Here is a 23,644-nt window from a genome sequence, read left to right as displayed (position 1 = left end):
CCACTCCGAGACTTCGTACCTCCCGCTCGGCCTCCGACGAGGTTTCTCCGACCCGCCGGCCCTACCATCTTTTGACCTGATCCGGACTAGCTCCGAGGCCATCAGTGCCGCTCCGCCGAGGGCGTACCCGTCTCCGCCCATGTCCGGGTCTCCACCGCTGCCTCCGAAAGCAAGCCTAGGGGTTGACGACCGGAGCCAGGGCATCTACCACACGGCCGGCCAGGATGCCCATCGCGGCATCCCGGTAGCCCACGGAGACTTTGGACTGCCACAGGTGGGAATCCCACCTCCACAATCACAAGCACGCGTCCCACCGCAGGGCCCTGCCCCGATGAGACCGTTTCCGCCAGACTCGCTGGAGCGAGTCCCGTATGGCTATCCTTGGCCGACCGACAGCCTCCACCACAGGCCACCGCCATTCCAGCCACAGCCGGCGAGCCATCACATGATGCCTCATCACCACCACCCCTATTCTCCACACCATACCCCTCGCCATGAACTAGGCCCGGCACCGAGCATGGTGGGGCCTCCGGCACCCTACTCGATGCCTCCGCGTCCCCCGACGCAGGAAGGGCAACCGTACACCTCCCCAAAGACGCAAAGAAAGACCAAGGGCCATGTGGCGTCGGCGTGTGTGCCTTGCAAGAAGGCACACCTCCGATGTGACGGTATGTTTTTGAACCTCCCCGATTCCCCCCCGCACTTGAGGGCAATGATGAGCCGAAGAAAGGAAAGAGAAAAAGAAACAGAAGCTGACTCATGCTTCCAGCCCAGAGACCTTGCTCTAGGTGCACAAGTAATGGCAAGGAGGACTCGTGTATAGATGTTCAACACAAGAAGCGTGGGCGACCACGACTTCGGGACGATAGGGAACTGCGCTATGACGTACCGGGCAGGGCAGGGCAGCCGCAGGAGGGCGGCCTGAGAAGGCCAATCTCGCTCTTCTCGCAGCCGCCTTCGATGGGGATCCCCAGTTACGACGACTCGCTCCGCAGATCTCAGTCATATCGGGTCCTCAAGTCCCAACCTTCCGAGGGCATCGCGTCGAGGTTCCTGGAGCGCGGGTCGGCTGCCAACGCCAACATTTACCCGGCACCTCTGTCCATTGCCACAAGGCCGCCCGAGGCAGCCGCGTTCCTGACGATAGACTTTACCATCGCCAAGACGTCGGCCACGTTTTCGGAAGCACTTGGTCGCCAGGCAAAGGGCATGAGGCTCGCCGAAGTGGTGGCTCCCGGCGACCAGGATCGTGTGACGAACCTCCAGAACATAATGCACGAGGAGCAGACGAGAAAGGAGCCCAACTACTTGCCACCAATATTCGGCAAGGAGGAGGAGGAGAGGGTGATTTTCGGGCTCGGGTTCAGCCAGGAGGAGATGTCGAGATTCAGCTTGGACAGGTTGGAATACCTGTCCTTCTCGGGACCCGACGGGCTACCGAGGCCATTCCCCGTCCGCGTGGGTCTCGCAAAGCAGGATTCGATATACTTTGTCGTGCTCCAGCTCGCCCTGGCCCCGCGGCCGCATGGACACCTGACGCCGTCGCCGCACTCGAGGGATCCGCGAGACGCGCCGTACCCGTACCAGGCCGCCCCTCAGCTCTATGCGCCTCAGCCAACGCCCGTGTCGGCAACGTTCGACCCGGGGAGGCCGAGGCTAGGCAGCGACGCCAGCGCCTACGGCATGAGGCAGCAGGGGCCGCAGCAGGGGCCACAGCAGGTGATGCCGGGTCTCAGCCCCGGCCTGCCGTCGGCCTACGCCGCCTCGCCCAGCCGGCCGGAATATTCCCCCAGCTCGGCGTACCAGATTCCCCGAAGCGAGCTGCAGACGTCGAGCAGACCCGCTCCTCCGCCGCAGCAGCCGTACCAGCTGCCTCCGATCCGAAGTCAGCAGCCTCAGGGGTTGGGGCCCGCGGCAGAATCGCCATCGTCGTGGTCGCGGGACGAGCGGAGGGTGGACATTGGCGGCCTGATCGACAAGCCGGATCTTTTCGCCAAGAAGCCACAATGACGAGAAAACGCCAGCAGCAGTTGGGCGCGTCGCTAGTCAAGGCAACGTGACCGGAGTTGATGGGTGATGGTTGTACTCGCTCTCACCTGCTTCCCGACTAGCAGCCTCTCGAGTCGAGTCGTGACACAACCGACTTGTTGACCATTTCCCACCCTTTTTTTTCCATCTCTTTTCCTTATTCTCTTTTTCCTTTGTTTTCCAATCCGGTGGCCGATACCCTTGCAATCATGATGTTGATACCACTGTGCGTGCGTGCGACGCAACCAGGTCTCTGTTTGTGAGCAAGCGTCGTTGATGACTTAACCCGCCCCTGGACATGCGGTGTCCCCGTCCATAATCTCCGCCTTCGCACAACGGGCGCCCAGACTCTTGCGGTGTCGTTCGGGGGAGCGCCTTGGTTGCTTTCCTCGCATGCCCGAGAAGAAGGCCCCGTTTTCCCTTCGATCTTTTTTTCTTCTTTCTTCTCTCTCGCAGGATCGGGCCGATCAAACACGGCACTTAAAGTCTTTTTGTTGTAATGCTGCCTGTAATATATTTGGTAATGCTGGAGGCGGAGCCGGCTTATTTGGCTGGATCCGGATAAGTATTGGGAGGGGAGTATTCATAATGGGGGGAAATGCAGGAGAACTTGTTATTGTTCAGACACGGCGGCGGGTAATGCTCTGCTTTTTTGTTTGAGGATAGCCCATTGCGAATTGCACCTGGTTGTTCCTCCACTCGAGTTTTTGTTCGCGCATGACTGTGATGGCTGATGGTGGGTGATGATGGCGATTACATTGATGGGATGGTAGGTAAGCAAGACACGATGTAGCACGCGTGCGTTCTTGGTGGATATGGGCAGTGATCGAACGAAAGGTGCCAACGGGGCTCGGGTCGGGAAGGGCGCAAAGGTAACTTTTCGATGGCGGCGCATGCTGGGCTTTTGTCGGTTCATCACAGACAGGGTCCGAGATGATGGGATGGATGGGTCGCCGGTTCTGTTTCGTTTCGGAGGCGCTATTCTGTGGTCCGTCCTCGCCAGATACGTGTGGGAGCGATACCGAGTAGCATGTATTCCCACCACCTAGAAAGAAAAAAAAAGCAAAGATGACGGGAGGGGTCAAGAGATGGATGGGCGATCGGGAAGAGAAGTCGTTTGGCCAGGAGGGGGGGGAGCGAGGACCGAGCGAGGACGGGCTTGTCTGTCTGGTGTTGTGACCTAAGACCTGCCGGGCTGCAGCGCGTTCGGCGGTTGTCGTTTTTTTTTTTTTCTTTTCTTTCTGGCCGTTTGCCAACTCAGGGGTGGGCGGAGGTAGAGGGCCCGCAAGGGGAAGAAGAGTGTGTGGCGGCAAGGCAAGGGGGCGGTGGTGGCCTCCTGCACAAGGTTAAAGCCAAACTACCGCCTCCCCCAGGCGTCCCCATCCTTGCTTCCTTTTCACCGGCTTTGGGGGGGTTTTGGCCGTGCATTTTACGACCAACCAAGCTGCTGCTGCTGCTGCTGCTGCTCTGTGGGAGGAGGACGGGAACGGGAATGGGAGAGACGACGCGAGTGGGAGCACAGCATGGGGGGGAAGCCGAGGTGCTGGTTGGGCAGAAGAGAGGAGAAGAAAAGCAGGAATGGGATTTGGGGGCAAAACTGCCGCCCACACCGGTTTATTGAAGGTACCTCGGTACGTAGGTAGCCAAGGTAAGTAAGTAGCAGGTAGAGCTGGCCAACCCCGGACGGGTTTGTGTTGCGCCGCCGCGTTGCGTGAGATGACAATTCCCGTCCCTCCTCTCGCATCTGTTTTTATTTGTTTCCCTCCCCTCTTTCTCTGCCCAGAATCGCATTTGACGCGCCGCGCCGTTGCAGATATAGCCCCAGGATTTCCTGCTAATGGCGTTCCCCCCCAACGCCAAAGCTTGGCCCAAGCAAAATAAGACGCCACCACGGCAACGCACAGAAAACGCGCGCCTTTGCAAAACGCCGGGTTTTCCATGAGCCCTGTGCGCGCACCAAGGAAAGATTGGGATTAGGCGGTGGTTAAAAAAGATGGGACATCGGCTATACAAGGCATTCAAGAAGAACCCCGAATAGACAAGCACAACGCATCATGGGGCGTGGCCGATGTAGTTCTAACCTGGTGACAGGTGGCAGTGAGCCCTCTGCGTCTCGTCAAAATTCGAAAAAAGGGCTGGCCGGCTCTGGTTGGTTCGTCAACTGGCCGCTCGGCCTGCATCTTTCCCGGCCGTGTCCCCCCTCATGGCGGGACTGGGTGGCGTCGTGCCGGGCCGGGAGAGAATAGGCACGCTATAGGATGGGGTTGGTTGACAGAGGCCTGTGGACTCCCATCTCCAACCACTTGTTGAAGAGGAAGAAACAGGGAAGCGAATGGGATGGATGGCACTCTCCCGCTCACTCTCTCGCCACACCCCACCGTGGCACCGACAAGGCCCGTCTGATCGGGGAATTTAATGGCCACGTGCAGGACGCCAAATGCAAGAGCCGCAGCGGATCCTCGGAGTTTATTGTCGCCTTGTTTGTATGCGTGGGTACGAGTGTGGGTGGGCCTTGGCTTTGTTTACGGAAAATAAAATGAAAAACAAGGAGACTGACTTGTTGATTCGGCTATCCTGGCGGTTCTGCATCGCATGCTACCCCAATATTCTCCGACAGGCTTTTTTCTCTCTTTCATTCTCTACGCTGCCTACCTAGCGCCCGGGTACCCGGCTTGATCCGACCTGTCACCTGCGGCTCTCCCTTAGTGTTTGGCGGGAAGATGCGGGAGCGGTGCAGCACACAACGGGTGTATTGTGGCTGGTTAGCCCTGCGTGTTACCACCAAAAGAACAAAGGCCGCACAGCCTGCGTGAGGAAGCCAACAATGATTGCGGCTTTATAACCCCGAATACCGGTACATAAATTCCGTACTACTCTTCCGAAAAGCCAACGGTATGTATCTGTGCAAGAACAAAAGAACAAAAAAAGACAAGAGGTGAGAAGCCCGCGAGATCTATGTACTCTATGAACAAATGAAACATGACGAATGAAAGGAGAAAATACAGGATAGAACTTGACTAACTCTAGCGAACATGCACTAGGCCCGTGCATGGGACTTGGTTACAATCCAGGACGTCGGGCCATTCGTTGGAGACTCCAGCATATATCAGGCAAGTGGCCATCCATCCCAAAGGAGATTGTTGTTGGAGCCAGCTGGTGGTGGTCCCATCGTCGTCAGTGTCTAGCGGCGCCTCTGTGTCGACCTCCTCACTCCTCTCCTCCTCTTCCTCGTCATAGATTTTGCCGTCGCTGTCGTCGTCAACGCCGTCATCATCACCGCTTGGCCCTTTTTGCCTTATTCTGCCCGTCGTCTGAAGGTTCCGAGTCCGGCGCCTCGCGCTTTCTAGACGGACCAGCAGAGTCGGGCTCGGCCTCAAGGTTGGGGTCGGCATCATGGTTGTGCTCGGCACCACTGCCATCGCGTTCCCTCATATCTTCTAGCTCTTGATTAAAGATGTCGGCGTCCCCGGGGTGCTCGGCGTCATGATGCGGCAAGACCTTGTCGGACGAGGAGGAGAAACCCGCGCCCATGTGCGAGAGGTTGAGCGAGGTGGACGTGCCCGAGCGGGACAGCGACCCGGCGTCGGACGAGGACTGTGACTCGGGCGATGGGTGCTGCGCCGAGCCGGCCGCGGTCGCCACGGCGGTGTCCCGGGCGCTGGGCGCGGCCGCCCCCGTTGAGAGGAGGGCGGCCTCCGGGGTGGGCTCCCCAGGGGGCGCGGCGGGGGCGGAAGCCGCCGGCGGGCCTGTCCTGCTTGGCGTGCCCGAGTCGACGCGGATGGACGGGCCTTGGGGGTCGCCCTTGGCGGAGTGGGCCGCAGAAGATTCCGTCATCGGCTGCGATGGGCGAGCTGGCTGCGGGGGCGAAGAGTGGTGGTGGGCTTATGCTTGCGGGTGGCGGGTGGCGGGAGTGACAGGCTAGTTGGGCGGGCGGGAAGGCTCTGTGTGATATGATGAGATGTGTAGTTATGGACTTGGGGGTGCGGGCTTGGGCGGGACTGGACCGAGCCGCCATGCATCAGGGGCGAGGGGAGGAGATAAGAGGATATATAGCTGCGCATGACGGCTGCCAGTCTACTGCTAGTCTACACTCGCAGCCAGCATCGAGCCAAGAGGGGGCCCGGATTTCCGACGTACGAAGAGGAAAAAAGGACGGCGAACCGGGTGGAAACTGTGATGAGAGGGCATGGCATGCAGCAGCAGATCTGGTCACACACCGCACCACACAGTTCTCGAGGACGCCCTCGGGTCTGCCTCGAGGCTTGATGGCCAGGCTGGGGTGGGGACTAGCCGGAAAGATGGCCGGAAAGCTGGCCAACATTGCGGCAGACGCCCCGGCTGCTGTCGAGTGTGTGAGCAGCCAAGGGCTGAGCACCCCCGAAGCTGGGGACCAAGCTGGGACCTGACCGGACGAGTCGGTTAGAACTGTTGGCCAACAATCTCATCCATTATTCTGTGTCTCTCATCAGGGCTGCGAGGTCGACCTGAGAATCCGCCGAAGGCCTCTCTTTTTGCAAACACGTTCTGATGGTTGATGTTGGGGCAGTGCAGCCGTGGCTCGACATATGTGTTTTGCACATTACGGATTACGCAGGATTTGGTGGCGCAGTCGGGGCAATGACAGCATTTTACGAGCGAGACCTGGAGCGGTGACAGCTATCGAGGACACACCAGAGCGTGTTTGCCTTGGTTGAAATTTATGCGTTCCAAGACAGTGGGCGCCCCCAAAAGTCTTGCCAGCGCCAAATGACGCCTCGCAGGAGCTGCCCGAAATTGCATTGTACCTTACCTCAGTTGGGAACGCCAACTCACCACGCTAAGCACAATGAATCAATCCATCACGTGCTCTCGCGACCCGTTGGTGTGAACCCATCTGCAATTCATTTATTCCACCCTGATTTTGAGACACGCGACCGACGAAACCTACCTCACTCACCAACCCGTCAACCAACACCAGGCTGACCACGTCGGTGTGAGCTCCATCCAGATGGCCCTTTTGAGAGGCCGACCTGTCCCTCGCTGCTGCGGCTGGACAGCACCATGAGCGCCATGGACATTGACCTCCCGCGGGGCACTAAGCGGAAGGCCGACGAGGAGCCTGGGGAGGCCCCCCGCAGGATCAAGGCCCTCCACCAGGATGTCGTCAACAAGATCGCCGCCGGCGAGATCATCGTCGCCCCCGTCCACGCCCTCAAGGAGCTCATCGAGAACGCCGTCGACGCCGGCTCGACCTCGCTCGAGGTGCTGTGCAGAGACGGCGGCCTCAAGCTGCTGCAGATCACCGACAACGGTTGCGGCATCGACAAGGAGGACCTCCCCATCCTGTGCGAGCGCTTCACCACCTCCAAGCTGCAGACCTTTGAGGACCTGAGCTCCATCGCCACCTACGGCTTCCGCGGCGAGGCCCTGGCCAGCATCAGCCACATCGCCCACCTGACCGTCACCACCAAGACCAAGAACGAGGCCTGCGCCTGGCGCGCCCACTACGACGCCGGCCGCCTGGCCCCCGCCAAGCCTGGCCAGAGCCCTGAGCCCAAGGCCGTGGCCGGCCGCCAGGGCACCCAGATTACAGTCGAGGACCTGTTCTACAACGTGCCCAGCCGCCGCCGCGCCTTCCGCTCCGCCTCGGACGAGTACAACAAGATCATCGACATGGTCGGCCGCTACGCCGTCCACTGCCGCCACGTCGCCTTCTCGTGCAAGAAGCACGGCGAGTCCACCACCACCATCGCCGTCCAGGCCGCCGCCTCGGTCGCCGATCGCATCCGCCAGATCCACGGCAGCCCCGTCGCCAACGAGCTGCTCGACTTCGAGACGGCCGACCCGCGCTGGGGCTTCGCCGCCCGCGGCTGGTGCACAAACGCAAACTACAGCGTCAAGCGCACCACCCTGCTGCTCTTCATCAACAACCGCTGCGTCGAGTCCACAAACGTTAAGAAGGCCGTCGAGCAGACCTACGCCGCCTTCCTGCCCAAGAACGGCCACCCTTTTCTCTATCTCAGCCTCGAGATCGACCCCCAGCGCGTCGACGTCAACGTCCACCCCACAAAGCGCGAGGTCAACTTCCTCAACGAGGACGAGATCATCCAGGCTGTCTGTGAGCACCTGCGCACCAGGCTGGCCGCCGTCGACACCAGCCGCACTTTCAAGACCCAGACCCTGCTGCCTGCCGCGGCCTCCTCTGCCGCCCCTCTGGTGAGAGATGCAGCCGCCACGCCCTCGCTGTCCGGTCGCAAGAAGGCCACTCCGGCCACCGTCCGGACCTATGAGAACAACTTGGTGCGGACAGACACCAACGTGCGCAAGATCACGAGCATGCTGCCCCCAGCCAACCGTCCGACACGAATAGACGCCGCCGCTGTCCGGACCCATAAGGACGGCCGCCCCGATGCCGCCGCCGCCGCCCCGGCCGTGGCGGGCTCGGCCCCCATGGCGGCGCCCGAGGCCATCGAGTACGAGACGGTCAGCCGGGCCGTGACCCCGATGAAGCTCGCATCCGTCAAGGAGCTCCGGGCCGCCGTGCGTGACGACATGCACCGCGGCCTCACTGACGTGCTGGCCGGCCACACCTTTGTGGGCATCGTCGACGAGCGCCGCCGCCTCGCTGCTGTCCAGGGTGGCGTCCGCCTCTACCTGGTCGACTACGGCCGCGCCTGCTTCGAGTACTTTTACCAGCTCGGCCTGACCGACTTTGGCAACATGGGCGCCATCCGCTTCGCCCACCCGCTCGACCTCCGCCACCTGGTCCGCGCCGCCGCCGCGCGCCAGCAGCAGCAGCAGCAACAGCAGGACGCCCGCGACCTGGACGTCGACACAGTCACCGAGGCCGTCGTCGACCGCCTCGTCGCCATGCGCGAGATGCTGCTCGAGTACTTCTCGCTCGAGGTCACCCCGACGGGCGAGCTCATCAGCATCCCCCTGCTCCTCAGGGGCTACACCCCGCCGCTCGCCAAGCTGCCCCACTTCCTCCTGCGCCTGGGCCCCCACGTCGTCAACTGGCAGGACGAGAAGGGGTGCTTTGACTCGTTCCTGCGCGAGCTGGCATCCTTTTACGTCCCGGAGCAGCTGCCACCGCCCCCGCCGTCACCAAAAGACGACGCAGCAGCAGACGATGGGAACTACGGGGCCGAGGGAGAGCAAGACTCCTCGGACTTGGAAAGGAGACGGAGGGAGATACGCTGGGCCGTCGAGCACATCTTCTTCCCGGCCTTCAAGGCCCGCCTGGTCGCCACAAACACGCTGATGCAGAGTGGCGTCCTCGAGGTCGCCAACCTCAAGGGGCTCTACAGGGTGTTTGAGAGATGTTGAGGAACAGTTGCAATTCTCGTGCCATTTAGAACCCTAGCACAACACTCATCATGTCACATGACAGAACACGACTACTAGAAACTGGATCATTTGGCCTGCTTTGTAAAAACAGAATGAAAGAAAAAAAAAAGCTGAATGCTGCAAATCATCAAGAAAGTTCCTATTGCTCTATTCCTCGGCGCAAGCCAATAAACCTGCAGCATAGAAAGTCTAGGAGCCATGCCGGCAAGGGCAAAGGACATTAATGTACAGTTATTTCGGTAGGTGTGTTTGGAGCCTCATGTCTTGCCTCCGAACTTGACCTCCCCCTTTTCCACCTTCTCCCCTTTTCCAGCCATCCTCCCTCGAGTCCAAACATCGAGCTGCCTAACTTTATTTGGCGCTGTCCCAGTCGGGGTTCTAATTTCGGGGGGAGAAAATGGTCACCATGTTAGCACACAAGGGAACGATAGAGTATCATTCAACCGACCCGCACTTTGCTTACCTTCTTCAGGATTACGAGTCCCTCTAGCGAGTGGTTGAGGCTGATGTACTCCTCGTCCTCGAGCTCGGCCCGCTCGCCGTAGGCCAGGAGCACGGGCGTGCTCTGCGTCTGCCACCCCGTGATGGTCTTGGGGCGGCCCGCCTGGCCAACCACATCGACGGCCTGCCCGACGCGGACGTTGACAGTCAGTGGCTGCAGGTTCTCGTCGAGCGTGACGAGGAAGCGCGGGTGCATGGCCGTGACGAGGAAGTAGAGGAGGTAGTGTGAGTCCGAGGTGATGAAGCTCTTGGCGTCGATCATGGCCACCAGCACGGCGAGCAGACCGGCGGCCGCAACTCTCGAGAGGACCTGGCGGTCCGTGTGGAAGGGGCTGATGGACAGCGTGCCCTTGCCCATGTGTAGCAGGCCCTGCGCGATCCTGACCATGAACAGGGAGTCCTGGTCGCGGTGGTAGTAGCTGGCGAGCTGCCTGAGGAGCTGCGCCAGCCGCGCGTTGTTGGTGCCCGCGCCCAGGAGACCCATGGCGAATATGGCGTTTATGGCCACTTCGTTGTCATTGTCGTGCGAGTACCTCGACAGCGTGTCGTAGACCTTCATCTGCGGGTTACTGGGGCTGACGAGTCCCATGGCCAGCGGCACCGCCCGCCGGATGTTGGCCTCGCCGTAATGCATCAGGTGGCCGAACTGCCGGAGCACCATCTCTTGCCCGACGTCCTCGCCCATGGCTATCAGGCCGATGCCAATCACGGCGTAGGCCTGCAGCAGCTCGTCGCCCTTCTTCTCCTCCGTCTCCTCCAGGTGGTCGTTGCAGAGGTGCAGGAGCTCTTGAATCTTGAGCACGGCGCCGGTGCCGGCCCAGGCGCAGATTTCGGCCAGCACAGCTGTGGGCTTGGCGGCCGGGTGGTCGACCGCCTTGAGCGTCTCCAGGATCACGTCAACCTCCTCTTGGCGGCCGAAGAAGAGCAGGCCTAGGCCTAGGGCGAGGAAGCGGGTCCACTTGTCCGTCAGCTGCGTCTTGCGGTCGTCGTCCAGCAGCGTTGTGACGATGGCCTCGCTGACCTCGGCATGCGATGACCCGACAAAGATCAGACCACAAGCCAGGGCGGCCATTGCCGAGATTTGCATCTCCTGTGACGAGTCGGTGATGATGGGCAACAGCTTGTCCAGCAGCTCCTCCTTATTAGAGCCGGCGTACGAGAGGCCCAACCCCATGATGGATGCCGTCCTGATGAGCGGGTTTTTGTGCTCCAGCTTCTCGGAATCGCTCAGCAATGCCATTGCCGGCTCAGAGTCAAGGCGGACGCCCGAATTCATGATGCCAATAGCAAGCATTGCGCCGGCCTGGATCTGCTCCTCCTCAGCATACGTGTACTTGTCGATCTTATCAAGACCGTTCTCGATATCCCACAGCAGCAGGTTGCCCATCGAGGCGACGGTCGACATCATACCCGAGTCCTTGGTCTTCCACACCCAGCTCTCCTTGTCATCAACCAGCATCATCTTGTCGTTACCAAAGCCGGCGTTGACAAAGGCGTTGACAAAGGCGGCGGCCAGGTTGTGGCGCGCCGAGTCCAGGTTGGTCATGCCGGCCACGCGGCTGCTCTCCAGGTGGCTCTTGTAGATGTCCTCGGTTGTCTTGGGCTCCAGTATGTTCAGCTCTTTGCCCAAGGCCCGGAAGTGCTCCGAAAGGCGAATGTTGCACAAGCTTTCCGTGAGCTCCTGGTTCTCCTCCGTCTCTGGGTACGGCAGCCATATCTTCTGGCGCGCAATGAGGAAGGCGAGCTGCCTCTTGACGGCCTTGTCCTGGATCTTGTCAAAATCCTCGTGGATCATGTCCATGTCGTTGAGCCGGATGGCCAGGACCATGGCCTGCGTGTGCTGCTTGTACTGCTTGTAGATGTCGTGCGCCACCTTGAGGAACTGCTCGTTCTCCGGGTAGGTCAGGAGGTTTACCATGGAGACCATGTACAGGCACACCCTGGCGTACGTGTCCTCGTCAACAAACTTGGGGAGCTGCTCGATAATCTCGAGCTCGCTCATCAGGTCGACCGCGTCCGCCTCGGCATTGCTCTTGAGGAACAGGGGCACCAGCAGCAGCGCGAGGTCGACAAGGTCCGTCGTCGACTCCTCGGCTGTGATGCGCTTGCCAAACACCTCGCCGATCTCGAGAGCAAGATGACGCACGTACTCGTGGCCCCACGAGCCGATGTCCTGCGTCGGGGCAAGCAGGCGGTACTTGAGCGTGTCCTGGCGGTCCTCGTCCGAGAAGGTCATGCCGATAACCGAGAGGACGTCGGCCAGCGATGTCTTGTCGTCGCCTGTAGGCCACGTCTCGTGCAGCTTCGTCATGGTCTCGTAGTGGGGCCTGAGGAACTTCAGCGGCTTGGGCACGGCGGTCATAGACGACGTGGACGTTTTGATGAAGTTCTTCATGGCCTCGAGCGCCGGCTTGTATAGGGAGGCATCGGACTCCTGTATTGTTTTGTCAGCAGCCGTCCACCACCGCGTCGTCCAGCCCAGGAAGCGCCATGGCGGGGGTGTTTCCTGCCTACCGTGAGCCTCTCCACCAGCATATCGAGCTCATTTTTCAGCTGCTGGTCCTCCTCGCTCAGCTCCTCGGCGGCTGCGGGCACGGGTCTGGTCAGCAACACGGAGCGCATGGGGTGCAGGACGAGGGGTGTGGCGGGGGCACACGAACAGTCGACGATCTTCTCATCCTCCTTCTTGCCGTTCAGCAACGGCTTCCCGTCCTTGTCGGTCTTGACGTCCTCGAGCTTCTCCACCGCCTTTCCCTTGCCCTTATCGGCGGCCCGGGGGCTGTCGGGGTCCGGCGCCATGGTGATGGTGGCTGGGCTGGGAGCAAAAGTCGGTTGCGGGCTGCGCGGCGAAGAAGCGGTAGCGGCGACAGGGACGGGTGTGCAGGGTGGGAGGGAGGCGAACTCTGGCAGTCGCTGTTTGGCGGGGAGGGCAGCGCGGACCGATTGAAGGTACTGCCGTGTCGCCGCGGGATTGCGAGGGTGAGTTGGGGGATGGGTGTTGGCGGTGGACCGGTTCGATAATGGTGGAGGTGGAATTCGACAGAGGCCCGCGCAGCCTTTAGCTTGCCTGCCTTGTCGTCTTGGGTTGCTGTGCGGGCGCTGCCCTGCTAGGCTGCGAGCTCCTGCGCGGCTCGCAAGCCCACTAGCGCGGCTGATGAAATGTGGGGTCAAGCTCCACCAAATCCCTTGTTGTCCGCCCAAGCTCTTGAAAAAGAATGCTCATCACATCACCCAAATACAAGTAGATGCTGTCGCGCAGCTACTTGGGAGCAACTTCATCCATCCCTCGGGCTCTATATTCTCGAGTATCTACTTTCCACGGGTTTCCATTGTGCCCTCTGTGTCTCATCAAATACCCTTCAACAAAGTCAACACGGCTTCCTGTCGGCTACTTATGTACATGTAGGCTTATTTGTGGCTGCCGATCGAGCGCGTTGCCTCAATACTCGGTACGTGTGGGATAGGTGGATTAAACTGAGACTAATGTGACATTGAAACATATCAACCAAATAACCCTCGCTTGTATTTCCTAGGGCTATCAGTCATTGTGATGATGAAATCAAACCATGGGAAGACTGAGAATCCCCCAGCCCTGACCCTTACCCAGTCGCAAGGGATTTGGACTTAATATATCATGTCCGGGTGCTTTACTGAGACTGCAAGCATTCGTTGGAGCTGAATTTGTGAACATGAAGCTCTCAGCTGCGCTTGTCGCACACCAAAGGAGGCTCGACTGGGAAGATCTAATCATATCTTATCCATCTTATCTATGGTGGATCCTCCGCACCCCTCCTCCCACGACGTCGTCCCCGAAATTTTTGGTGGGGGTTGTTCTTTGCGACAGGGAGAATCAGCAAGAGCTGCTGAAAGGGCCGGAACCAAAGGCCTCCAGGCTAGAACAAAACACACCATTACTCTGGTCTGTCACGGTCGCAAAGATGAAACTCGACTCCAAGGCAATGCGCCACCTGACGTCTGAGGACTGGCGAGTCCTCACGGCTGTAAGTCTGTCCGCCGCCCAACACCTGAGATCGCGACCTGCCTGCCCAGGTAGGTGCCGCCGCCTGCTTGCCTGTCTGCGATGTGATGCAGAATCGGGGGCTCCCTGTCTGACGCCCACTCCTCCCGCCAAAAAAAAACCCCTGAACCGCAGGTCGAAACATGCAGCAAGGGCCATGAGCTCGTCCCGACGTCCATGATCGAGAAGACGGCCCACCTCCGGGGCGGCAGCAGCGGCGCGCGCAGGAGCATCTCCAGCCTCGCCAAGGTCGGCCTGATCGCGCGTGTCAAGGAGGCAAAGTACGACGGCTACCGCCTCACGTACGGCGGGCTCGACTACCTGGCCCTACACGCGCACTCGACCAAGAAGGCCGTCTACTCGGTCGGCACGCGCATCGGCGTCGGCAAGGAGAGTGACATCATGATCGTGGCCGACGACACGGGCACCCAGCGTGTCCTCAAGATCCACCGCCTCGGCCGCATCTCGTTCCGCACCGTCAAGGCCAACCGCGACTACCTCAAGCGGTCCCGCGCAAACCAGGGGTCCGGCTCCTGGATGTACCTGTCCCGCCTCGCCGCCATGAAGGAGTACGCCTTCATGCGCGCCCTGCGTGACGAGGGCTTCCCCGTCCCGGAGCCGCTGGCCCAGTCCCGCCACACCATCGTCATGTCCCTCATCGACGCCCACCCGCTGCGCCAGATCTCGTCGGTCCCGGACCCGGCCGCCCTATACGCCGAGCTCATGATGCTCATCCTGCGCCTGGCCAGCCACGGCCTCATCCATGGCGACTTTAACGAGTTCAACATTCTGATAAAGGAGGAGAAGGCGCCCGCTTCAGACTCGCCCCCGAGCCCTGCCGCGGGTGAAGGTGCCGGCGACGCCGACGCCGACGCCGACGAGGCCGTCCCTCACATGCTTCTCTCACCCGTTATAATCGACTTCCCCCAGATGGTTTCGATGGAGCACGCAAACGCCGAGATGTATTTCGACCGCGACGTCGCCTGCATCAAGCGCTTCTTTCAGCGTCGCTTCCACTTCTCCAGCGACGAGCCGGGCCCCTTCTTCAAGGACGCAAAGAAGTCGGTCGGCGCCGGCGGGGCCCGGCGCCTTGACGCCGCCGTCGATGCGTCCGGCTTCACCAAGAAGATGCTCAAGGACCTCGACGCCGCCATCCAGGAGCAGCTTGCGTCTAGGGGGGAGGAGGGCGCGGACGCTGGCGAAAACGAAGACGAAGACGACGACGACGACGACGACGACGACGACGACGACAACTACAGGAGTGACCATGACCAATATGATCAGGATGGAAATTCCGAGAGCGGGCTCCAGCCCGATAATGTTCAAGCACAAAATAGCGATGAGGGTTTGGCCGTAGAGGGGGTATCAAGAAAGGAACCAACATTATCCCAGAGATCAGATGATGCAACTGTCGCTTCTAGATCCCTGGAAAAGGCAACAGAGCAGCTAGCAATCAAGGGAGGCGATGGCCCACCCTCAGGATAGATATCGCCCATCCTAGTGGGTGGGCAGCACAATATGACCTCCCAGTCTACATCAACGTGTCTTAATAAACCAATACGTGTCCCCTGCCAAGCCACCAATTACTCGTTTGCTTCAAGTTTGTATTCCACCCAGTGTTCAGGTTAGCAAAGCACTTCTCGAGCCTCAGTGGGATCATCTACAAGGCCCGGCACAGGATTGGAAACGTCCCATATAGAATGCATATTGTGACTCAATTACAAGGAGAGAACTGAATCTATCTAGCAGCCCTGATTGGGCCGAGGACCAAAGTCCATGGATGTACCAGGAATGAAATCAACCGAGAATAAGAATGCGCCCACATCGACCATACCTGCTCCAGAGGCTGAAAGATCCCGCCGTGGATGTATAAGCTATGATGTGTGCTGACAAACTCGTAGAAGAAAATCAGTCCGAGAATGGGTGCAAACAATGGCTCGCCCTATACATGCTAAGTCCTGTGCCGTATGGAATCTGATATAAAGCGATGAAGGAAGCCACAAGACAAATTAAAAGACTGAGCGAGCCGAGAGACATGACTGGGCGAGGCGAAGGATGCTGTGCGCTGACGCAGATGGACTCAAGACTTCTCCTTCTTGACCGAAGGCGACGAGTTGGCGGTGTCGTTGACGGTCGGCGAAGAGTCGACCACAGTCACTCCCTCATCGCCGGAGCCATCATCCGAGGCGACAGTAGGGGGCGCGGTCGAGTTTTGCCTGTCTCAGGGTTAGTAGTCTGATGGTGGCCAGAAGCAGTCATCCTCGTCAGGGATGGAATCGTACTGGTGAACACTACGACCCATTCCCTGTGATCCATGGCCGCTAAAGCTTCCATGCCCGTTTCCGGAGCGAAACGAGGGGGTGTAGCTACAACCATGTTAGCTATCCTCTCGGTAGCGTCTCGCAGCGCACTTGAGGTCGGTCCAGCTAACCTGCCACCAGCCGAACCAGAGCGTCTCATCTCGAAGCTGCCGCGTCCCTGCTGGTACATAGTTGGGTTCATGCCCACGGCATGGGTGCCATAAGCCCCAATGTTGTACTCATTGGTGCGATACTGACGGCGCTCAGCCGTGACGCGCTTCAGTTCCTTTTGCGCAGGAGTGTCCGCGTAGCGGACTTGCATCTCCTGAACGTGCGCATCAACGCCCAGCTTCAGGCCGTTGTAGTCCCTAATAATGCGCTCGCAGACCTCGCGGGACTCGAAGCTGCACGGCTTGTTAGCTAAGCCGAAGGGATCAAAACAGGACATCCCGGGAATAGGGTCACTGTCTCGTACCGCGCGAAGCCAACACCACGGCTGTTGCCGTTGGAGTCACGCAGAATCTTCGAGCTCGCAATCTGGTACGGGTGGAAGATCTGGATGAGCATCTGTGAAGCGCGTGTATTAGAAAATGCACCCAGTCAAGTCTAAAGCAGGGTGATGTGCCATACAGGCTCGGTGATATCCTTTGGGAGGTTCGAGATATAAAGGTTCGTGGACAGATCGTCTCCCTCGGCCTTGAGCCGCGCATTGAAGCTCTCCTGGAGGTGGATGTCAGTATGAACCGTTTGCGGGTGTCGGATGAGGGACAGCAAGAGAAGACACGTACCCGAGCGAATCCGACCTCGTATCCAAGGCGGTAGAAGCCGCGAATGCACCGCTCCGAGTCCCGGACGCTCTTGAACTTGGCAAAGCCGAATCTAAATCGCTGTCAGCAACCGACCATGCGAAATCGTTGAAGAATTGGACCCACCCCTTGCACGCGCCCGTCGAAGTGTCGATGATGGCCTTCGACTGGTCAACCTCGCCGAATCGCTCCGCATACTTCTGAAGGAGGTCGTCATCTGTGGTGGGATGGAGGCCGCGAATGTAAACATTCTTGTTGCCGGGAATGCGGTTGTCCAGGCACTGGTCGAGCGTCTTGACATGATCCGTGAACACGGCGGGCACGGCGCGAGGAATAGCCGGTGGATTCGTCAGGATCCGGTCAATCTCCGGGTCATTGGCAGCGGTAGCCTTGACTAGGGGGACCTGAGGAATGGCAGCAACATCAAAGGCTTGCTGAGGGGACGGGGTCGTGTAGCTCGACCGATCGACGGATGCCACCCGGGCGGCGGTGCTCCGGTCTCCGGCAGTTCCGAAGAATGGGGTGTGAGGCGCCGACTCGGTAGCCGACGTCGAGTATGAACCACGGCGGTTCTCGAGGGTTGGGAGCTCACGAGGGATTTGCGCCGCAACGCCTCCACGACCCGGGGCATAATGCTGGAGCATTCCCGCATGGTGACCTCCCATGGCGTACTGCGGAGCAGCGGTGTATTGCATTGCAATGTCTCCGTAGCCCGCCGAGATATGGGCGCCGTAAGGGTGCATCTGCGAGTACGAATTGGTGTACACGACGCTTCCATCAGAACCGCCGATGGTGCTCTGTGGCTGAATGAAGGTGGCCGCCGTGCCAGGGAGCGAGAGGGTACCGAAATGGTGCACGAACTGGCCCATGTTATCGGCGGCGGCAGCTCCGCCTGTGGGGTTCATGTGAGAACCGTCCGGGTAGCCCTGCGGGATGCCAGGGGCCCGGCGGCCATGATCAACATAAGCGGACGACATGGCTGTAATGGGGGGGAATGATGTCAGCCTTCGAATCCAAACTCAAAGCCTCATGGCGCTCTGGTCTGGCGGCATGGGAGACAGGCTGGGTGACATCTTGACGTGCATGCGCTCCGAAAATAGGGGCGTGCCGAAAAAGAAGCCAAACGACAAAGATGACGATGATAACTAGGACCAACTGATCCCAGAAATCCGAGCAGGCAATTGATGAATGGCCTACTTGAATTGGGACGGGCGATGACTTCGCCTCCCCTGGTTGCATTGTCGAAGTCCACGTTCGGGACGCTGCTGCCAGCCATCTGGGAAGAGGGACGCTGGCCGCAACCAACATGGCCGTAAAGGGAACATAGAGTTCCGTTGCAGGTATGGTACTTCATGTTGACGACACTTGACTGTGCAGAGACGCTTGTCTGGACGGAAGACCAGAGAAGGGAAGTGTCAAGTGGATCGAGAGACCGGCCGAAGCTGAGTGCGTGAAGCAAAGAACGAGGTGCGTGCGTCAGGTGACGGGCTGCGAACCTGGAAGCAAAGTCGAGAATGTCAAAGTCTGATAGTCTTGACGGTACACGCGGGCATGGCGAAGAAAGGAGGCATAGAACAGGTAGAGAACAGGCGTGTGACGTGGAGAATCAACCGTTGAACATACCTTGAATGGAGGGTACCGAGATCAAGGACTCGAAGGACCGGGGAGCAGGACGGCTTGCGGCAGGCAAGGAAACTTCAAAGTTGGGAATATTAGTACCAAAGACTCAGTGTGATGAAGCGAGTGCTGGGGGCAGTAAGAAGGATAGGTCAAGCTATCAAGCAAGAGGAAGTTCAAGAGATCGTGATGGCGTTGTTGACGTTCGGTGGCGATGCTGTGACGGGACCAAAAGCAAGAGGAGTGAACGTGTTTGTCTGGACCTGGAGGGGAGAAGGGGATTGGGCTTTTGTGGGTTTGAGAAAGATGGGAAAGCAAGTAGGTACTTGGAAGGTGGAAGCTAGCGGAGCTCGGAAGCTACAGTCTGGGTTTCCTGGAAGGAACTGTCAAGCGGTCGGAGACGAGTTCGCCCACTTCTGATGAACGCAACGCAATGCACAAAGTGCCGGTGTGCTGGGAAGCAGGCGCTAGTCCAGGAGATACAATGTTAGCAGGTGGAGCACTTTTTAGTTGTTGTCTGTTGGTAGGAACGCTCCATGTACGAGACGGGAGGTGAAGGAACTGTGGCCCGGACTTGAGAGGTAGGAACAGACAGAGCGAGAATGAAGGATTGGTAATGAGGTGACAGGTGGCAGGCAGGTAGGTGCCCAGTGGGTGGCAGCCCAGGTGGGTGGTAGGTGGGCAGGGCAGGGCAGGCACAGCCTGATTGTGCATGAAGCTTTTCTGCGGGCAGGTAGGAGGAAGGCGCGCGGGAGAAGGTTGGACTGCACTTGGCAGGAGGAGGTCTTGGCTGTTGCGAGGGAAGAGCCTCCCGGGAAACGGAAAGAGCTCAGCGAGATGCCTCCAATCGCAGCTATGCAGGCAGGCGCCTACCTATCAGACAATCGTTATGATACCTTAAGAATGGTATATCTTATGAAGGCGCGCAGCGAGTAGTAATGCTCCGTAGATGACAGGAACGGATGGCGATGGCGATGGCGATGTTGGATTGGGAAAGATGCAGACTGGGAGTGACGACTGGTTGAGGTGGGAAGAATGATGAGAAAAAGTTCTGCAGGCGAGGAAGGAAAGGTAGGAAGTTGAATGTTGGGGGTGGATAGAAGCGGGTCACCTGCAGTTTCTCCCTCTGTTGCACCTTCCCTTAACGGCTGGTTATTCCTAATGGCCGATATCTGATGGGAAAGTGAACGCGGAGGTGAGCGGAAAGAGAGGCGTGCCGGAAGTTCTCCGCCGCCCCGCCAGCTGTCGGATGACAATGGACCAAGGAGCTCGTTGTCGAGGAAGGAGCGGCTAGGCACCTACGTGCCCGGGTGCCCGGGTGTATCACAGCCCACACATCTCATCCCCGTTCCGGAGGGCGAGGCTGATGCCGTGAGCTCCGCGCCGACGGCAGCATCAGTAGATATCCAGTAGCCGATTATATGGGAAATTCACTGTGCCTAGACAAGGGATAAGCAAGAGCTAGCATAACTATTAGATTTCTGTCGAGCCGTCACGCTTTGGTCGTCTGCGTGGGTAGGTCTAATCTGAAGATTGTCGTAGCTATGCGCTCAACAGGGCTGAGGCAGGTATTTGTCAAGGCGGAGATGAAAAACAGTAAAGGCTGCCAGGTCAACACGGAGGCTCTGAAGGGGGCCAGCAGAAGATTGAATACCAGATATCGATCTGGATACCAAGAAACCACCCAAGCAGACAACCGCCTACCTACCTCTACGTACCTACACATCCAAATGGTAGGTACCGCCATGGGTGGCTAGCTAGCGGGACGTATTCATTCACAGGATATACGAACAATCGTCCCATAAAGTTCAGATTTGGATACCTGGGGTAGCTGGATGTTAACAACCCCCATTCGACATTATAAAAAGGGGGTAGAAGATGCAGGGGCCGCGACGATGTAGAGATCATTGTGGATAAGACGTCATGGATGATGCGGCGCTGCGAATCCCTTGATTAGACAGGCCCGCCATTAACTAGGTGCGTGGCCAGTTCAACAAATAATCTATGCTTATGTCCAGGAACACCGTTTCCAGCCAGCCAACTCATCGCGCCTCCAGCATACCCCGAAGCGCCGACTATGAAACAGGGGTAAAATAAATAAAAAAGTATAAACCCCAGGGCTAAATGTGACGGAAAAATCTAGAGCTGAATGTGTAAGATCGCACAGGTATAATCGAAAGGAAGGCCGCAAAATGCTCTATGTACCCTTTGAAATTCGTGAATGCATCATCCGTAGAAATAATCCCACCTGGGGCAAAGCAGAGCAGAAGCGGGTGAGGCGATGCATTCAAGACCAGACATCCTCCTGTACCGTGGGAGAAGTAGAGCGTCAGCGAGAGGTTATGAGGCGGGTTGGAAGCAAAGGAGAAAGGGGGGCGTACCTGGTACTGGTTGGCTGATCTCATGTGCTTGACGATCTCCTCGGCCTTGGCCTCAGGGATGCCGCGCTGCTCGGCCAATATCTGCGCCAGGACTGCGTTGACTTCCCGAGCCATGTTTGCGGCGTCTCCACACACGTAGATGTATGCCTTCTGGGCCAAGAGATCATTGATCTCCTTTGCCATCTCCTTGAGACGGTGCTGGACGTAGACCTTCTTGGGCCCCTCTCTCGAGAAGGCGGTGACGAGCTCGAACTTGTCGCCAAGAGCCTTCTTATACTCCTACAGAACATGAGATGACGTTAGTTGTACCGTCGCAGAAAATATTCCGGTGGTAAATCGCGGGGTCCATGGCTAGACATACCTCCCACTCGGACTCGTAGAGGAAATCCTCGGTAGGCTTCCGGCAACCAAAAAATAGTATCGTCTTGCCGACATCCAGTCCGTTCTCGGCCTGCTTGGCGCGCTCCTGAACGAAGCCCCGGAATGGGGCGACACCGGTACCCGGGCCAATGAGAATGATAGGCTTGGATGAGTCCGAGGGCAGCTTGAAGTTTGAGTGACGAACGTGAACCGGCATGTGGATTCCATCGTACTTGTTGCGTGGGCCAGTGAGTTCGTAGGTCCGACCAAACGGCTCTGGGTTCGGGTCACCGTTCTGCTTCTGCTTAAGGGCGAGGAGGTAGTTGGTAGCAACGCCACGGAAGGGGTCATCGCGGCCGGGGATCATCTGCTTCTCAACGACAGCGGTGATGGAGATCATCTTGGGCTGAACAAGGGACGAAGACGAGATGGAGTAGTAACGGGGCTGCAGCTTGGTAACGCCCTCGATGAAAGCCGAGAAGGGGATTTTGGTCCATTTCTCGCCCTTGCCAACAATGTGAAGAAACCTGGCAATGTTCAGGTTGTGCTTGGTGATCTTGTCCTGGAAGTGATCCTTGTCGCCGCCGAGTTTGGTCATCACGGCCTTGACGGCGTCATTCGGGGCGAATGCAGCTAGAGTGGCGACGAACTGACGCGAAACTGGAGCGCAGATCTCCATGTGGTAGCGGACAATAGCGTCGAACGTAGTGGGGGCTGGGAAGGGAACCTTGGCGGTCGGTTCCAGAGCCTTGACGCTGATAACGGTATGGCGCTTGTCGGCAAGTCCAATCACATCCAGGAAGCGGTCCACCTCCTCGCCCGGGTTCGTAGGCCACACAGCGATGTGGTCACCGGTCTGGTACGTGAGATTGGTTCCGCTGACGTCGACATCGATGTGCAGGCAGTTCCTGTCCTTGACGTTGAAGAGCTCGTACGACTTGGAGATGGGCGCGATGTAGGGGTTGTGGGCATTGAAGGGGCCTTTGGCGGGGCCGTCGAGATGCATCTTGTTGGGCTCGCCCAGGTAGACCTCCGGGGAGTCGGAGTCCAGGCCCTCGCGATCGACGACGCTGAAAATGGGCTCGTATACAGCCTCGCGCTCTTCCAGTCCCATCTTCTCAGCGAGTGCAGCCCACATGGGATCTTTCCAGGCCAGGAAATCCTCCTCCATGGTGCCGGCGCCGTCGTCGCCCTCGCCGGCCTCGCCGATACGGTGGGCGCCCATCTTCTCGAGGGCCTTGGTGACGTTGCGGACCATGGAGTTGTAGTGTTCGTAAGTGTTATTTCCGAGACCAAAGGCGACAAAGTTGAGGTTTCCCAGAGCGGGGTCGTTGCTCTCGCTGAAAGACACATCCTCGCCCGTGATGAACTCGTAGAAGTCGACGGCGTTGTCCGTGGGCTCGCCCTCACCATAGGTGGCAAGGACGAACATGGCAATCTTGTCACCTGGGAAGGCGTCTAGGTTCTCGTAGTCGTACTCCTCCAGATCAGCGACCATCGTCTCGAGCCCGAAGCGACTCTTGCCCTCCTTGGCGAGCCTAGAGGCGTAGTCCTCGGCGGTTCCGGTCTGGGAGCCGTAGAAGATGACGCAGTTTTTGCCCGACTCCTCCATCTTCTCCAGAATGTTTCTCGTCTTGCCGGCCTTGGCGCCATTGGCGCCAGCGAAGGAGTTGGCATAAGGATCTTTGGCGACGGCCCAGTACTTGCCCTTGGTGAAGTAGGCGACGGTACCGCAAAGGATTATGCCCAGGACAATAATGTCCAGCGTGTCGAGTTCGGCCATGTTGACGGCTGTTAGCAGGCGATCTGCTGGCGATGAGGGCTGAGGCGAGTGGGGGAAAAGGGGGAAGTGCGACGGGAGACAAAATATATGCCCCGTGTCTGAGCCCTATAAAAGCACCCAGGAAATCGGTGCCGGACCTTTTGGAATGAATCCGACGGCGAGGTCGGACGGGGAGCTCGGGGCGGACAGTAGGACAACCAGGGAAGACGTAAAATGCCGGGCCCATGAAAACGATGACCCGACCCAATGATGGGATTTTTGGGGTACCCACCCCAGGCCAGAAAAGTGGCCACGACTCGGCAAGCCCTCAATCCGTGGAGTCCGGCAGATGCACCAAGCCACATACACGTGTGTTTGCGGAACGCCGCCCAATCGTTCGACACGACCAACACACACATACACACCGGCTGTAGCGGTTCAGGATTTTCTTTTCTTATTATTACCATTATTCATTCTTATTCTCCTGGAGATTCGTTTCGGGTGTCAGCCGTAGGTTGTTTAAAGCTGTAGCAGATGGCTCA

General features: G+C 58.6%; 7 protein-coding genes across 7 annotated transcripts; 4 read left to right on the top strand and 3 right to left on the bottom strand.

Annotated features, from left to right (window-relative positions):
- The first annotated feature begins 402 nt into the window (after positions 1 to 402).
- Positions 403 to 2,723, top strand: GGTG_02862 (hypothetical protein). The gene is made up of 2 exons (XM_009220638.1): positions 403 to 668; positions 770 to 2,723. The coding sequence occupies exons 1-2, from the start codon at positions 446 to 448 to the stop codon at positions 2,008 to 2,010; spliced, it is 1,464 nt and encodes a 487-aa protein (XP_009218902.1). The 5' UTR covers positions 403 to 445; the 3' UTR covers positions 2,011 to 2,723.
- Positions 2,724 to 3,624: 901 nt separating this feature from the next.
- Positions 3,625 to 6,675, top strand: GGTG_02861 (hypothetical protein). Its single transcript, XM_009220637.1, has 2 exons — positions 3,625 to 4,963; positions 5,070 to 6,675. Exon 2 carries the CDS (start codon positions 5,979 to 5,981, stop codon positions 6,432 to 6,434), a length of 456 nt encoding a protein of 151 aa, XP_009218901.1. The 5' UTR covers positions 3,625 to 4,963; positions 5,070 to 5,978; the 3' UTR covers positions 6,435 to 6,675.
- Positions 6,676 to 6,681: 6 nt separating this feature from the next.
- On the top strand, positions 6,682 to 10,527 carry GGTG_02860 (DNA mismatch repair protein mutL). Its single transcript, XM_009220636.1, has one exon. It carries the CDS (start codon positions 7,069 to 7,071, stop codon positions 9,334 to 9,336), a length of 2,268 nt encoding a protein of 755 aa, XP_009218900.1. The 5' UTR covers positions 6,682 to 7,068; the 3' UTR covers positions 9,337 to 10,527.
- Positions 9,381 to 12,941, bottom strand: GGTG_02859 (26S proteasome regulatory subunit rpn-1). The gene is made up of 4 exons (XM_009220635.1): positions 12,519 to 12,941; positions 12,373 to 12,443; positions 9,821 to 12,292; positions 9,381 to 9,735 (listed from the first exon to the last, which is right to left on the bottom strand). The coding sequence occupies exons 1-4, from the start codon at positions 12,655 to 12,657 to the stop codon at positions 9,709 to 9,711; spliced, it is 2,709 nt and encodes a 902-aa protein (XP_009218899.1). The 5' UTR covers positions 12,658 to 12,941; the 3' UTR covers positions 9,381 to 9,708.
- A 749-nt stretch (positions 12,942 to 13,690) lies between these two features.
- GGTG_02858 (atypical/RIO/RIO2 protein kinase) lies at positions 13,691 to 15,612 on the top strand. The gene is made up of 2 exons (XM_009220634.1): positions 13,691 to 13,859; positions 14,012 to 15,612. Exons 1-2 carry the CDS (start codon positions 13,797 to 13,799, stop codon positions 15,359 to 15,361), a joined length of 1,413 nt encoding a protein of 470 aa, XP_009218898.1. The 5' UTR covers positions 13,691 to 13,796; the 3' UTR covers positions 15,362 to 15,612.
- GGTG_02857 (sporulation-specific protein 5) lies at positions 15,566 to 17,959 on the bottom strand (the record flags this gene model as incomplete). Its single annotated transcript, XM_009220633.1, has 7 exons — positions 15,566 to 16,092; positions 16,159 to 16,242; positions 16,308 to 16,580; positions 16,652 to 16,743; positions 16,807 to 16,896; positions 16,965 to 17,055; positions 17,109 to 17,959. The coding sequence occupies 7 exons, from the start codon at positions 17,957 to 17,959 to the stop codon at positions 15,957 to 15,959; spliced, it is 1,617 nt and encodes a 538-aa protein (XP_009218897.1). The 3' UTR covers positions 15,566 to 15,956.
- A 2,380-nt stretch (positions 17,960 to 20,339) lies between these two features.
- Positions 20,340 to 23,283, bottom strand: GGTG_02856 (NADPH-cytochrome P450 reductase). Its single transcript, XM_009220632.1, has 3 exons — positions 21,342 to 23,283; positions 20,981 to 21,259; positions 20,340 to 20,904 (listed from the first exon to the last, which is right to left on the bottom strand). Exons 1-3 carry the CDS (start codon positions 23,121 to 23,123, stop codon positions 20,887 to 20,889), a joined length of 2,079 nt encoding a protein of 692 aa, XP_009218896.1. The 5' UTR covers positions 23,124 to 23,283; the 3' UTR covers positions 20,340 to 20,886.
- Positions 23,284 to 23,644: the final 361 nt, after the last annotated feature.

The sequence above is a fragment of the Gaeumannomyces tritici genome (genome assembly GCF_000145635.1).
Source record: "Gaeumannomyces tritici R3-111a-1 unplaced genomic scaffold supercont2.2, whole genome shotgun sequence".
NCBI classification, from domain to species: Eukaryota; Fungi; Ascomycota; class Sordariomycetes; order Magnaporthales; family Magnaporthaceae; genus Gaeumannomyces; species Gaeumannomyces tritici.
The sequence above is the reverse complement of the archived record's forward strand: the minus strand, read 5'-3'. Positions and strand labels throughout refer to the sequence as shown.